The sequence below is a fragment of the Hemiscyllium ocellatum genome, chromosome 2, assembly GCF_020745735.1.
Source record: "Hemiscyllium ocellatum isolate sHemOce1 chromosome 2, sHemOce1.pat.X.cur, whole genome shotgun sequence".
NCBI classification, from domain to species: Eukaryota; Metazoa; Chordata; class Chondrichthyes; order Orectolobiformes; family Hemiscylliidae; genus Hemiscyllium; species Hemiscyllium ocellatum.
In genome coordinates this window covers 108,064,246-108,080,476 of record NC_083402.1, presented here as the reverse complement: position 1 = coordinate 108,080,476, position 16,231 = coordinate 108,064,246, and the positions used below count along the sequence as shown (strand labels likewise).

General features: G+C 38.6%; 1 protein-coding gene across 1 annotated transcript in view; it reads left to right on the top strand.

Moving 5' to 3' along the window:
• Window positions 1-16,231, top strand: part of ric1 (RIC1 homolog, RAB6A GEF complex partner 1) — a 209,619-nt gene that overhangs the window by 33,492 nt on the left and 159,896 nt on the right. The window contains exon 2 of the mRNA XM_060839091.1: window positions 5,827-5,934. Within this exon, the coding sequence (XP_060695074.1) occupies window positions 5,827-5,934 (108 nt within the window). The remainder of the gene's footprint in view (window positions 1-5,826; window positions 5,935-16,231) is intronic.

Sequence of the window (16,231 nt, the reverse complement as noted above, 5' to 3'; positions counted from 1 at the left end):
TTTCTATACATGACACATGCTTCCTTCCTTTTCTTTACCAAAAACTCAATTTCTCCAGTCATCCAGCATCCCCTACCTTTTCCAGTCTTGGCCTTCACCTTAACAGGAACATACTATCTCTGGATGATAGTTATCTCATTGTTGAAGGTTTCCCACTTTCTAGCTGCCCTTTCACTGCGGATATTCGCCTCCAATTGACTTTTCAAAATTATTGCCTAATACTGTCAAAATTGGCCTTCCTCCAAATTGGAACTGTAATTTCTTGTTCTGGTCTACCCTTTTCCATCACTATTTTGAAACTAATAGAATTATGATCTCTGGCCCCAAAGTGCTCCCCCACTGATTCCTCAGTCACCTGCTCTGCCTTATTTCCCAAGAGTAGGTCAAGTTTTGCACCTTCTCTAGTAGGTACATCCACATACTGATTGAGAAAATTTTCTTGTACACACTTAACAAATTCCTCTCCATTCCAAGCTCATAAACCTATGGTAGTCCCAGTCTATGTTTGGAAGGTTAAAATCTCCTACCATAACCACCCTATTATTCTTACAGATAATGGAGATCTTCTTACAAATTTACTCCTCAATCTCCTGACTATTGGGGGTCTATTATACAATCCCAATAAGGTGGTCATCCTTTTTTTTATTTCTCAGTTCCACTCAAATAACTTCCCTGAAAGTATTCTCGGGAATATCCTCCCTATGTGCAGCCATAATGTTATCCCGAGTCAAAAAAATACCGCTCCCCCCTATTTTACCCCCCTTCCTATTCTTCCTATAGCATCTATAACCTGGAACATTAAGCTGCCAGTCCTGACCATACCTGAGCCACGTCTGTATAATCGCTATTATTATCACAGTCCCATGTCGCCGACCATGCCCTGAGTTCAGCTGCCTTACCTGTTAGGCCTCTTGTACTGTAATAAATGCAGTTTAATTTATCAGTCTCCTCTCATTCTCTGCTTTGTTCCTGCCTGCCCTGACTGTTTGACTTGCTCCTTTTTTATCCCCAACTGCACCAGTCTCAGAGTGATTTCTATTTTTCACTATCCCTTTTTCCCTGGCCCCCCCAAAAATTAGTTTATATCCTCCTGAGCAGCTTCAGCAGCTTTTCCCTTTCAGCGGCTATGCATTTATCTGCTCTAGCCTCCTATTCCTACCCACTAGCTTGTGGCACTAAGAGTCATCCCAATATTACTATCCTCATGGACTTACTTTTTCAATTCTTGCCTAATTTTCAATAATCTCTCTTCAGAACCTGGTCCTTTTCTCATCTTATGTCTTTAGTTACAATGTGTACAATGACCCTGGTCCCTCTCCCCTTTTAGAATATTCTGCACCCTCTCAGAGATCTGGGCTTATCCTCTAGTTGAAAGAACTTGTCAATGTCCACTTTGTCAAGACCATTCAGGATCTTCTCTTTTTAAGCAAATGATTCCCATCTCCTAAACTTGAGGGGAAACAAATCCCGTCTGCCCAACCTGACCTCAATGAGTGGGTTATGTGTAATCAATCTGGTAAACCGCCTCTGAACGTTGCTCAATGTATTTGAATTCTTCCTAAAAGAAGAGACTAAAACTGTTCTCATGTTCAAAACATTGTCACATCAATCTCCTGTATAACTGAAAAATAGTATGCTTACCTATATTTTAAGTTCTCCTTGTAATAAAGACTAGCATTCATTAGCCGCCTTGATCGTATTGTATATGCACACTAACACCTTGTGATGTGCAGTATAACATAGATCCCTCTGTACGTTGGAATTCCACAGTCATTCTCCTTTTAATTAATACTCCACCTCATGATTCTTCCCGTTAAATTGAGCAAACTAATTTTTCCAAGTTATATGACATCTGACAATTTTTATCTACTCAGTTGACCTATCTATCCATTTGCAATTCTATCTTCACAGCAGATTTTCCCACTCACTTTTGTCTTCTCTAAATTTAGCTACTTTGCCTTTGCTCCTATCATCTTCAGTCATTGATGTAAAATATTGAGGCCTCTGCACAGACTGTTGTAGCACCGTTCTTCTCATCCTACCAATAAGACAAGAACCTATTTATCCATTATCTGCAGCTAACCAAAATTCTGTCCATACTAATACGTTAACCCATGAACCATATGCCCACAGTGTTCGTGGTGGTATTGCCTGATGGGCAGAAGGCAGCGAGAGTGAATAAGGATTATTTTTCAGGTTGGTGATCTCTGACCAGTAGAGTTCCAGAGGAATCAGAACTGGGACTGCAACTGTTTACAATATATGTTAATGACTTAGAGGAAGGAAGTGAATGTACTATAGTCAGATTTGCAGATGACACAAAAATAAGTTGCAAGAGGGACACAACCAGTTTACAGAGACATATTGCTAGGTTAAATAAATTGGCAAGAATTTAGCAAATGGACTATAATGTGGGAAAATATGAAGTTGTCGATTTATCAAAGGAGAACAAAAGAACAGTATTATTTAAGTGGAGAAAAACTGAAGAAAGTTGTCACAGAAAGAAACTTGGAGGTACTTGTGCACAGAAAGCTAGCACACAGGTGAAGTAGGTAATCAGGAAAGACTAATGGAATGTTTATCCCTCTTCTTTCAAGAGGGTTGGAGAATGAGTAGCGAAGCCTTACTAAAACTGTAGAAAGTACTTGTGCGACTGTATCTGGACTATGAGCAGTTTTGGTCCCCTTATTTAAGGGAAGACTAATTTCACTGGAGGCAGTTCAGAAAAGATTTACTAGGATGGTTCCTGATATGGAGAGACTGTCTTATGGGCAAAGGCTAAACGGCTTGAGACTCTATTCACTGGAGTTTAGGAGAATGTGAAGTGATCTCATTTAAATGTACAGGATTCTTAAGGTACTTGATGGGGTAAATGCTGAAGGATGTTTCTCCTCACAGGAGTGTCTAGGACTAGAGAAGATAAATTGGCATCCCTTAATTCTAAGACTAGGATGAGGAAGAATTTTTTTTATGGCTGGAGACTTTGTTTGTTTAGTGGTACTTGCTACAAAGAACTGTAGGATTTGAGTCCTTGTGTATATTTAAGGCTGGGGTGGATTCTTGATCAGTTGGGGAATCAAAAGTTACCAAGAAAATGCAGGAAACTGGACATGAAGAATGTCAGAACACCCTTGAGCCTGCTTCACAATTCAAGGTTGAGGGCTGAATGACCTCCTCCTGTGCTTACTTTTTAAGATCTTATGAGCTTTCATTTTTTTCAATAACTTGTGACATGATACTTTAGTTAAATAAGATTTCCCTTTCATAAAACCATGCTGACTCTTGCCAATTGCCTTATGTTCATTCATGGGCCTGACTACAACCTCTTATATGCTCAATTTTAATATCTTTCTAAAGCAGACTTTAAGGTATCTGATCCATATTTTTGTGTTTTCTGCTTTTTTCTCTTCCTGAATAAGCAAATTAATTTATTACTTTCCAGTCTGATTGGAATATTTCCTGAATCTAAGGAATTTCAGAAAATTAAGAGCAATACATCTACTACTTCATTAACAACCTCAAGATCTAGGATGAAGTCCACATGGAGCTATAGAATTGTCAGATCCAAAGCTGCTTACGTTTGCTTGATACTTCTTCCCTTGTGATTGTAATTTCACCAATTTATATTCTCCCTTTCACCTTCTAATTAACAGGTATTACTAAAATGTTTTTGCAACCTCTGTAATGAAGATAGAAAATATTCATTCATTCATCATTTGTTTGTCGAGAGCCAATGCTTACTTTGCATTTTTCTTTTTTAAATACCTATAGAAACCCATTACCTTCATAGCTAATGTCTTCTCATAATCTAATTTCTTCCTTCTAATTAACCTTTTAGTTGTTCTCTGCTATTTCTATATATATTAAAACCAACCATCTAACTTGCTACCTACCATTGTGCAGTTTTATCCCTTTTCCTTAATTTTAATGCTTTTCACAGCTACTTTAGCTATTCATGAATGGTGGGTCCTCTCTTCAGAAAGTTCTTTATAATACAAATATACTTATTCTGAAATATCTCCTTCAATATCTGCCACTGCATCTCTATTGATTTATCATCTAGTCTAGACTACCAGTTTACTACTTGCTCAGCTTTCCTGCCTACATAATTACCCCTATTTTTGTTTAGATTAGACTTACAGTGTGGAAACAGGCCCTTCGGCCCAACAAGTCCACACCGACCCGCCGAAGCGCAACCCACCCATACCCCTACATTTACCCCTTACCTAACACTACGGGCAATTTAGCATGGCCAATTCACCTGACCCGCACATCTTTGGACTGTGGGAGGAAACCGGAGCACCCGGAGGAAACCCACGCAGACACAGGGAGAACGTGCAAACTCCACACAGTCTGTCGCCTGAGTCGGGAATTGAACCCGGGTCTCAGGCGCTGTGAAGCAGCAGTGCTAACCACTGTGCCACCGTGCCGCCCACAAATAGTTAAATAAATAGTTTAAAATAGTTATTTGTTTTTTACAATAGTTTTCACAGGGCATTTCCCTTTCAAACTGGATACAAAAATAAATCATATTGCAGACACAACTGCCCAGGATTGTCTTTCACTCTGGGGTCCTGATTAATCCTGTTACATCACACTGTGCCAAACCTATTATATAACCTGTTTTCTGTCTGTGCTGCTCTCAAGCTAGCTCAAAAATATTCTCATCCAGACAATTAACAACAGTTTGATTTTCGCCAGTTTATATGTAGATTAAAGTAGCCTTTTCTCGACCCTTTGATAAGCTACACACTTCCAAATTCCGACCCTTGTTGCAAATTGAATACTCTTTGCAGAAACTATGCATGTTCACCAAAATAACTGTCAAGAATGTCAGAACAACTGTTGTCAGAATTATTGTGCGGTCTCGTTTTCAAGCAAGTATGCACTGTGGATCACTATCAGTTTGTATTTCCTATTTAAGCATTATTTGATGTCTTGCATGCTGGTTCACACAGCTGTGATGCTGATTTTATTCTTTAGTATGCAATGAAATTAAAGATTTCATGCAGGGTGGTTGTCATAATCAAAGTTAACACTGGACTTGTCATAATACCACAGGGATGGACTAATGAGTACTTTTTAGAATTGCATCAATCATGGCTTCTGCTTTAGGTAGATGCTCCACAGCTGTGATATGAAGTTGACTTGCTAATAAACAAAGTCAATGAGAACAGTTGTTGTGACTGTTCAGAATCCTTAGTTTCTTGCAAAATGAAAGTTGGGTGGTCATGTTGAGGCTATGCAGAACTCTGATTAGACCACTCAATTCAATTCTGGTCTCCCAGCTGAAGGAAAGATGTTGTGAAGCTTGAAACATTTCAGAAAAGATTTACAAGTATGTTGCCAGGGTGGGAGGGTTTGAGCTATAGGTAGAAGCAGAGTAGGCTGGGGCTATTTTCCCTTGAGCGTCAGAGGCTACGTTACCTTATAGAAGTTTATAAAATCATGAGGAGCATGATCAGGATGAACAGCCGAGGTCCTTTCTCCAGTGTAGGGGAGTCTAAAGCTGGAGGGCATAGGTTTAAGGTGAGAGAGGAAAGATTTAAAGGGACACAAGGGGCAACGTTTTCACACAGGATTGTGCGCGTACGGAATGAGTTACCAGACAATGTGGTGGAGTTGCAACATTTAAAAGGCATCTGGATGGGTATATGAATAGGAAGGACTTTGAGGGATATTGGGGCTAGATTAATTTTGGATATCTGGTTGGTATGGATGAGTTAAGACTGAAGGCTCTGTTACCGTGCTGTACATCCATATGAGTGTATAATAAACAACTTCATTACCATTTTGACTGAATTATGTTTTTCTTTCTTTCACTAGCCCAGTGTTTTAATTGTAAGCTACAAGGAATCTGCAAAGGCAGCTTCACAGTTTGGATCGTATGAAAGGACAGAATGGAAGCCCGACAGCAGCATGATTGCAGTTGCGGTAAGATATAAAACTCAATCCAGGCCTTAGCATTGTCCATTAGCAGAAAGGCTTTATAAAGAGGCTTAAGGTTTTTTTTGAATTAAGTATTTTATGTAAGTTCTTGGTATTGCTTTTGCTATTCAACTCATTCACCAATTATTTGTTAGCGAGTGACTGCAACTTTTCAAAATGTAGTTCTTTTTTGACTAAATTTTTTGGTGGGCAAATGAGGACCCAAGTACAATATTCACAAACCTAAAAGCCACCCAACAAATATAATAATACTGGTTCCTGTTATATAGAGATGCTGTCAAGTCTGGCAGTGATTGTAAATTGATTGTATGAGTTCACCAATTTAATTGCTGAATAGAGATTAACACTGGAAGAGGTTCTTCAAATGGAGAAGAGAACAAAGGCTTCCATTTATACCACATCCAATAGTCAAAATTCTCAATGAGCATGCATACAATGAGTTGCTTTAGAATTGTAGTCACTGTTATGTTGTCAAACGTATCTGCTAGTTTTTACCTGAGATGTGTTAAAGGACAACAAAATAGATGGATTTGTTTTAGCATTGTTAGTTGGAGGGGAGATTATGGGGCATATCATGTTTCTTCATCTTGTTTAAACAGAGCTTCGTTTCACAAAACTTGGGGACGTACACCAAAGTGTTTAATTATTGCTTTGCTGGAATGCTGCATTATGTCCTGTGATCAATTTCATGTAGCTAACTCTGATGCATACCTAAAGATTTGATCATGCGATGGTGAACATGTGAAGTGCTATAACATGATACTAACTCAGATAGCAGCTTGTTACATATTTATTTGCAAGGTGTAGGTAAATATTATCAGTAGAAAGTTCTCATTACTGAGGCTGCTGGACTTGCTTAGTGAGAGGAGAAAGAATTAGTGTTTCAAGTGGGTGTCTTTTTGTTAGAACCTAAAACATTAACTCTGTTGAGGAAGGGTAGAAAAGAAAATGGGTTGGAAGGAGAGAGGATGTTAGGGCTAGGGACTGGACTGGTGGCAGGGATGATAAAGTTTGAGATGGCGGTGTGGTAGAATAGAGAAGCTGACATCTATTGCACGTTTTGTGTCTCTTTTACCCACATGCAACCCCTGCCACCATCACTGCCACACCATGAGCTGTGTTTCTCAGGATGATCTGTGTGTCAAGATGATTATCACTGGCTCCAGTGTTAACCTCTGTCATGACACTGTCATTCTGAATAGTGGGGACATCCAAAGAACCCATTATGGTCATGCCATATTCAACGCAGTGTGCTTGCATCACTTGTATATATGCTAATAGCCCTAAGTTGGCTAGGAAATTATCTGCCCGTTCTGTTAAATTGCTGCTCAAAGTTAGAAGTTTGGAAATCCTGGATATGTTTGAAAATTCATTTGTGCCTTTGTCTACCAGTGTTTGACCATGAGTAAAATTTTTTTGTTTTTGTTCTGTTATACTGCAGAAGGTGACATTAGTTGTCTTTTCTAAACATTTTCTTTGTAATTTCTGTCAAAACTCTCAATTTAATTTGCTTTTCACTGAGAAGTGATTTCAGTCCAGAAAGCAAACTAATAGTGAGCTGGGCATGTCATTAGATAATTCCCCTTTTGACTTTTCTCACTTTCCTTTTTGGTAAACTGTTCTGTTTGCAGGCCAATCAAAATTTAAAAACCTGTTGCTTGCTTAAAATGAAAAGTTCATAAATTTCTTGTGACATTGTAATTCTGAAATGTAAAATATTTCTCAGTCCCTCTGCATGTCTCTTCTATGGTGCATTTCTTATGGACTTAAAGGAAGTTTTACATTCTGTCATTTTGGTAGGTGTACAACATAGGCACAGCAACTTTTGTTCATAAATGAGTCAGCATTCTATTGAGATTATTGCAAATATTGAAGTATGTGCTTTTGGAAGACTTTTATTTTAATGTTTGCTGTTATCTATTTAGTCAAATTAGTGACCTTTTATAGGTGTTTATAAAAGCATGAAATGCGTGGATAGGTGAACAGTCAAGGTATTTTCCCCAGGGTAGGAGGGTCCAAAACTAGAGGGCATGGGGTTAAAGTGAGGTGGGAAACATTTAAAAGGGACCAAGTGGGCAACTTTGTCATGCAGAGGGTGTTGCGTATTGTGAAGAAAGTGGTGGAGGCTGGAACAGTTAGGACATTTAAAAGACATCTGGGTGAGTATGATTAGGAAGGATTTAGAAGGGTATGGGTCAAATGATGGCAAATGGGACTTGAGTAATTTAGGATATCTGGCCATAATGGACAAATTGGATTGAAGAGTCTGTTTCCATGCTGTCTCGGTGACTCTAACTTAACCTTCACACGTGTGGACGCATTATGAATGATTTTAGCTGATTTTATTAACTCTTCAAGTTGCATTGTTAATGAAGTGACACAAATTTAATATTTATTACATTTGAAATTTTTTTGGATTCAACTTTTTGCAACCTCTAGTTTTATAATTGTGTGCCTTCACAATGTTCAGAGTTACATACAAAACCAATAACTGTGATATTCTCCACCTAGTATTATTAGTTCCTCAGCATTAGCGTAACATTGTTCCTTGGAATTGCGATGCTTTTGTTTTGATTGTCCCAAAGTATGTGTTTCCCGTTGATAAGCTAGTCTGGATTTCTGTGCAGTGACTCAGAGCAGTGCATCATATTATTGCTTTTGCTCGCTTTAAAATGCTGTTAATAAAGCAGTAAGTAGAGCAATAATGGGTACACATTTGTTTGTAGTTGGCGGCCCATTTACTATTTTAATGATGAGTCTGGAAAACTTGAATTTTTCTCTTGTTCTACCTAATCTACCCATCCAAAAATCAAGTTGTCTTTTTGTTCTTGCTATGCATTACTTTAGGAAGACTAAATTTGGTGGCCAGGTCCATAAACTATTGAATGGAAGTTTTTTCTGCCTTTGACTTATCCTGTTGTTTCTGGACAGCATCCATGGAGAGAGAGCAAGCTAATGTTTTGAGTCTTGGCTTTTCAGGGCTGACATGAAATCAGCTTTTTTGGGGGGAGTATGGGTGTCATCAGTCCTCATGCTATACCTAAAACCATTCTCGGAGTTTAAACGTGCAAAGATTTTTCAAATGCAAACAATAACTGCCGCACTTTCCTATATTCAGTCATCTTGCCGTTACTGTTCTGGGGCAAAGTAAATAACGTAGGCATCATTGATCAAATGGCAGTGTTATTGTCATCTTTTGGTGCTGTGGTTACAATTTTTCACAAGTTAGTATGGCATGGCAGTGAAAAGTAGAGCAGCAGGTCAGCATGAGAGGGGCAGGTAGAGGTCAATAAGTTGAACAATAGGTCCAGATTAGTGAGCAAGGTGATACTTCTAAAAGCAGAGTGAGTAAGACAGGAAAAGGAAATAATAAAAAAAAAGATAGAGCGTATAGCCAAAATTAAAGTTCTTTATACAAATGCATGGTGTGCAGTGAACAAATCAAATGAACTGCAGACACAGATTCAAACTGCAAAGTGACTTATTAGTCATTACTGAGACATGGCTGCATGGACTGGGAGAGACAGACAAGCACTTGTCAAAAGGTTTGTGAATTTCTAGAGTATGTCCAGTATAGTTTCCTGAAAATGTCTTTGATGCGGCAAGAGTACATGCAACATTGGGGATAGTATTGAGCAATGACCTTGATTCAGTTAGTAACCTAGTTACTTCTGAGCATTTATCAAGCAGTAATCTTAACATGATTACGTTTCACGTAGCGTTTGTAGAAGATAAAGCTCAAATACTAGAATTTTAGATCTAAGAAAGGCATACCTTAATGGGATCAGGCAGAGACGGTCCCCAGTGAACTGGAAAGTTCTGCTAATTGGTAAAGCAACTGAAGAAAAGTGGGCAGTGTCCAAAGAAACATTTAATTCTATTCAGAAATGTTTTGTATACAAGTGAAGAGAAAGTTCCTTCCACCAAAGGGCCATGGACATATAAGGAAGTAAGGGACATTATAAAATTGAAAGGTAGACTTATTGGCCCTCTGAAAGTTGAGTGGGGAGATATTATTTGTTACTGTGGAGAAATGGAATTATTTTGTTTCAGTATTCATAACAGAAAAAGAGGATAGCTTGCTGCAAGTCCCAAAATTAGAGATGCAGGGACAGGGTCTAAATAAAGTTAGCTTAAGTAAATCATCATTCATGGGGAAATTAATGGAACTGAAGAGTGACAAATCCCCAGCATCTGATGGTTTTCTTTCATCTTTTTTAAGAGGTAGGAGAGCACATTATCATTGCCCTAACTGTAATCTTTGAGTTTGCTGGGGGTTTGGAAATATGCTCATTCATATCGGCTCAGTGGTTAGCACTACTGCCTCACAGTGCCAGGGTCCCGGGTTCGTTTCCAACCTCTGGTCTGTGTGGAGTTTGCACATTCTCCCTGTGTCATCGTGGGTTTCCTGCGGGTGCTTTGGTTTCCTCCCAAAGTCCAACAGTATGCAGGTCAGGTGAACTGGCTATGATAAATTGCCCATAGTGTTAGGTGCATTAGTCAGGAGTAAATATGGGGTAGGGTAATGGGTCCGGGTGGGTTACTGTTCGGCGGTTCAGTGTGGACTTGTTGGGCTGATGGGCCTGTATCCCCACTGTAGGGAAACTAATCTAATCATTCTGCTCTTTAAATGTGACTGAGGGGCTAACAGACCAGTTAGCCTAGGTGGAGAAATTGTTGGAGTCTATAATCATGGAACTGGTAACTGATCAATTGATTAGGATAATTCATCAGAGAGAGTTAGCATGGATTTATGAAGCGTAGGTCATGCTTGGCAAACTTCAAAAGTGTTTGAAAAATTTACAAAGGTGTGGACAGAGGTTGATGAATGTTCTTGGACTTCCAGAAAGCTATTGATAAAATCCAACACGAGACTGTTCGCAAAAGGACAAACCCACAAAATTGAGGGCAATCTGCTGACATGGTTATGATAGTAGTTGAGGTACAGGAAACGGAGATGGAATAATGCGTTCGGTTCTCAAATTGGCAGGATGTGACTATTGGTGTCCCACATGAATTTGTTTAGGGTCTCAGTTATTCACAGTATTTATTAATAACTTGGATAGTGGCATAAAAAGTATCCAAATTTGCTGATGACCAAAAAATCGGGCAGTACTGTAGGCAGTGTTGATGACAGCATGAAATTACAACAGAATATTGTCTGATTAAATGAATAGACAAAGCTGTGGCAGGTGGATGTTGATATAAGCAAGTGTGAGGTCATCCAAAATGGACTAATAGAAGATAGATCAGTTTTTTTTTAAGAAGGCACGCAGATGCCCAGCAAGATTTTGGAGTTCAGGTGTATAACTCATTAAAATATCGTGAGCAGGTGTAGAAAATAGCTAAGAAAGCTAACAAAATGCTGGCCTTCATATCTAAAGTAATGGAGTATAGTGATGCAGACATTACGCTGCAGTTAAACAAAGTCCTAGTTTGACCCCACTTATAGTACTGGGAGCATCACATCTTAAGAAGGATGTTGGTCCCTGAAGGGAGTTCAATGCAGATTGACAAGAATAATACCTGGACTTCAGAGTTTAAATTGAGGAGCGATTAGACAAATTAGGCCTTTATTTGTTTACTAAAGAAGTTGAAGTTCTTATCAAGACGAAGAAGATGATTTATGGGAGGATGAGGTGTGAAGGCTCAGTTAGGGGGCTTGAGTTACAAATTCACCGGAAAAGATCTAAAGACAGCCAAGAAGAGCCAGGAAGGGACATTAGAAGTTGTTGGGGGGGATAGGATCAAAGGGAACCCTAAGGTCTTCTCTAGTTATATGAGGAATAAACAAATGACTGGAGTAAAATTAGGGTAAATCAATAGTATTGAAAGTTGTGTGTGGAATCGAGGATATAGGGGAAGTGCTTAATGAATATTTTTCGTCAGTATTCACGTTAGAAAAGGGCAATGTTAGTGAGAATACGGAGATACGGGCTACTAGATTAGATGGGATTGTGGCTGATAATGAAGAGGTTTTTGCAATTTTGGAAGATCTGAAAATAGATAAGACCCCTGGGCTGGATGGGATTTATCCTTGAATTCTCTGGGAAGCCTGGGAGGAGATTGCAGAGCCTTTTGGCTTTGATCTTTGTCATCATTGTCAACAGGAGTAGTGTCAGAAGATTGGAGAATAGCAAATGTTCCCTTGTTTAAGAAGGGGAGTCGAGATAACCCTGGAAATTATCGGCCATTTTGTCTTACTTCAATTGTGAATAAGGTGTTGGAAAAGGTTATAAGAGATTAGGATTTATAATCATCTGGAAAGGAATAATTTGATAGTCAACACGGTTTTTGAAGGGTATGTCATGCCTAACTAACCTTATTGAGTTCTTCGGGAAGGTGACAAGACAGGTAGATGAAGGTAAAGCATCTGGTATATCTGGCCTTCAGTAACGCATTTAATAAAGTTCTACACGGTAGACTATTGCACGGCGTTTTGGGATTGAATGTGATTTAGCGACTTGGATCAGAAGTTGGCTAGCTGTGAGAAGACAGAGGTGATGGTTGATGGGGAATGTTCATCCTGGAGGTCAGTTACCAGTGATGTGCTGCCAGGATCTGTTTTGGGCTCACTGCTGTTTGTCATTATTATAAATGATCTGGATGTAGGCATAAGAAGGATGGGTTAGTAAAGTTGCGGATGACACTAAGATAGGCAGAGTTGTAGATAGTGCCAAAGGATGTTGTGGGTTACAGATAAGATGTAGATCTGGGCTGAGAAGTGTCAAATGGAGTTTAATGCGGAAAAGTGTGAACTTGTTCATTTCAGGAGAAATAACAGGAATGCAGAATACTGGGCTAATGGTAAAATTCTTGGCAGTGTAGATGAGCAGATAAATTTCACTGTCCAGGTTCATAAGTCCTTGAAAGTTGTCATCCAGGTTGATAGGGTTGTTAAGAAGGCATATGGTGTGTTAGCGTTCATTGGTAGGAGGATTCGGTTTCGGAGCCACGAGGTCATGCTTCAGCTGTACAAGACAATGGTAAGGCCACACCTGGAGTATTGTGTACAGTCCTTGTGTCCGCACTATAGGAAGGATGTGGAAGCTTTGGAAAGGGTTCAGCAGAGATTTACTAGGATGTTGTCTGGCATGGAGGGAAGGTCTTATAAGGAAAGGCTGAGGGAACGGAAGCTGTTTGTCATTGGAGAGAGAGGAAGGTTAAAAGGTGACTGAATCGAGACGTATAAGATAATTAGAGGGTGGACAGTGAGAGCCTTTTTCCTCGGATGATGAAAGCTAACACGAGGGGACATAGCTTTAAATTGAGGGGTGAATAGATTTAGGACAGATACCAGGAGTAGTGTCTTTTACTCAGAGTAGTAGGGGCCTGGCACGGGCCTACCTGCAACAGTAGTAGACTTGTTGATGTTAAGGGCATTTAAATGGGCACTGGACATACATATGGATAATAATGGAATGGTGTCAATGGGCAGATGGGTTAGATTAATTTCACGGGTCAGTGCAAAATCGAGGGCCAAAGGGCCTGTACTGTGCTGTAACGTTCTGTGTTCTATTGTCTAGAATTTAGAAGGTTGACAGTTGATCTAATTAAGGTTTTGATGATGATCGGGAAAGACGTTAACTAAAAATGAACTATTTGAGTGGTTGAAGAGTCAAGAGCCAGGAGACATAGTCTAAGAATTGGGGCTCGTCCATTCAAAAGACAGATCAGAGAGAAAGCACTTCACTGCGCAAAGTGTAGTGGAGGTTGAAACTCTGTTCCTCAAATGCCAGTTGATTCTAATTCAGTTGTTAAACTTAAATCTGAGACAAATATTTAACAACAAGGGTATTGTGGAATATGAGACCAAGGCAGGCAAGTGGAGTTTGCCCACACATCAGCTGTGATCTTATTGAATGGCGGAACAGGCTTGAGAGGCTGAATGCCTACTCCTGTTCCTATATTCCAAAATTTTGCTGACTTTCCTAGTTCACAAGACCTTGTCTTCCTTGTGAACAGTAAATAAATTGAATGTTTCTAAATTATGTAAACAAGTTATGGTAGAGAAACTTTTGACGATTTTGTAGTTTTTAAATGCATTCTCCAGTTCACACAAATATGACCTCTAATAAGATGAAATAGATCCTCAAGCATCCTTGAAATATTGACGTAATGGAAGTGTCATCAATGTAATCTAACCAGCCATGTTTAAATAATGCAGATTGTTTTGGTAGCTTAAAGATTTGTACCTTCAAGCCACAATGCCTCTTTTCTGGGACTTTATTGTGATTAGCATGTCTTTCAAAGATTAAATATACTAAATAAGATTTCATGATGATAGAAATTTTGTTAAAGTTCATGATTAAGAGAAATTTATGTTCCTTGGAATATTTAATCAAAGCAGGTTATTTTCCAATCCCTGTAAAGTATACCAAAGTATTAAATATTAAGTGCCAATAAGACTATTTAAAATATTTACACTACTGGAGATAGTGTTTCATTGTTTTCCATGTTACATTGTGTCTGTATTTTCTTCAGCCATTTATGCTGAAAGATAAAATTGTCTTTGAACGCCATGAATCACCATCATCTTGGGACAGCATATACAATATAGCAAAAATTAAAACTTCTAGAATTATAATTTTTTGTAGTTTTATGGTGTGTCTTTGGTGCTAACAATAAATTATGTTTCTTCGTGTTGAGGTTTTAAAGCTGATATCTTTCTCCCATCTGCATTTTTGAATTCCTCAATCCTTTTGTCTTATGAATGTGACAGTTCTACAGCCTTTAGTAGTTGTCTCTCATCTGTCCCAAGTGACTGGTGTTGAGAGGGATCTTCAAAATATGGAATGGTTCGTCTAGAATAAGCAAGGAGAGACATTTGCTAGTGACTGAAAGGTTGAAAAACTTCCCATTTGTGTTTCACAAATAAGGTAACATTTTTTGAGTAGGACTGTCTCAACATTTTTAGATTTAAATCATGAGCCAATTGTTTGGGATTATACCCACCAAGATAGCTGTCAACTTGTACTTATTCAATCACTGTACAATTTCCTTTGCTAAAAGGTGTTCATGACCCTAATGTTCATGTTCTCACATGTGTTTGAACATACTTAGCAACGGCATCAAATATGGTCCCGCTGCATTACGTTACTCCATGATTTTGTCTGTTCTTATCCTTTTGTTTTTGTTTTGTATACTGTCAAAAGATTAAGTCTGGTTACCAGGTCTATAAACAGTAGTTTTAAAATATTTCTGCATTTTTCTAAAACTTTGGGTCAATGGGAATTGTTATGGAACAGGCTAGACCCCCTTCAAAATATTTCAAGAAAATAGCATAGACCCTAACTTTTTATTAGTTTAAATGCAGGTGCGAGTGGGGATTCCAGGTGTAATGCAACTGGTCAAACCACTTGGCTTTCAGCAAAACAGAATTTATTTAACTACTACAGTTGAAACATAAACAAAAGAAAATGAGATTTCAAATAACTTAACTGTTGGAAAATCTAACCAACCCAATGCAGTAACTCAACTCATTAACTGTTTCAGTATAGTAACATCCCATAAGCATACTCCTTGGCAGAAAGGTAAATTCAAACACAGATTCTTACAGCCAGGAGGGAACAACATTCAGAGAGAGATTTCAGAGAAAGTCAGAGGAATTCTTTACTGAAACTTGCAACACTTCTGAACTCTAACATCTCATGACTGCTACAGCAAAAAAAAGAAAAAAACATGAACTAGGAGAACTGCTATGCCATAATCTCTTTGGCATTTCTGTCTTTACAACATCCCTTCAAAAAAGCCAAGGACACAATAACCTTTTTAAAGTAATAACATCATCTCACCTCCCCACCCTACCCAAAAAAAATCAATATATATCGATGACTTCATTTTAAAACTCTTAGACCTACTCTGTTAGAAAACTATAATACATATATATTACACTGAGTTTAAACCTGCAAATGTTCACTTCTACATTCCATTTCAGTCGAATTACTCCTGCCACCGAATGCCTCCATCTGCCTTCATCCTAGTCAGCAATTACGTTTTCTTATCCTGCCATGTGTATAATCTTCAAATTGAATGGCTGCAGTGATAAACTCCATCTAAACAGTCCAGAATTTTTGTCCTTAAATTTCTCAAAACTTTAATGGGTTATGCTCATATACAATTGTCTCGGACACATTGCTGGCAATATAAATGTTGAAATGTTGTAATGCCAACACCAGGCTCAAGGTCTCCTTCTCAATTGTGGAATATTTCTGATGAATATTCAATTTCCTGGAGAAATATGAGAGTCTTCCTATCATCTTGTCATCTTGTATGTGTACAG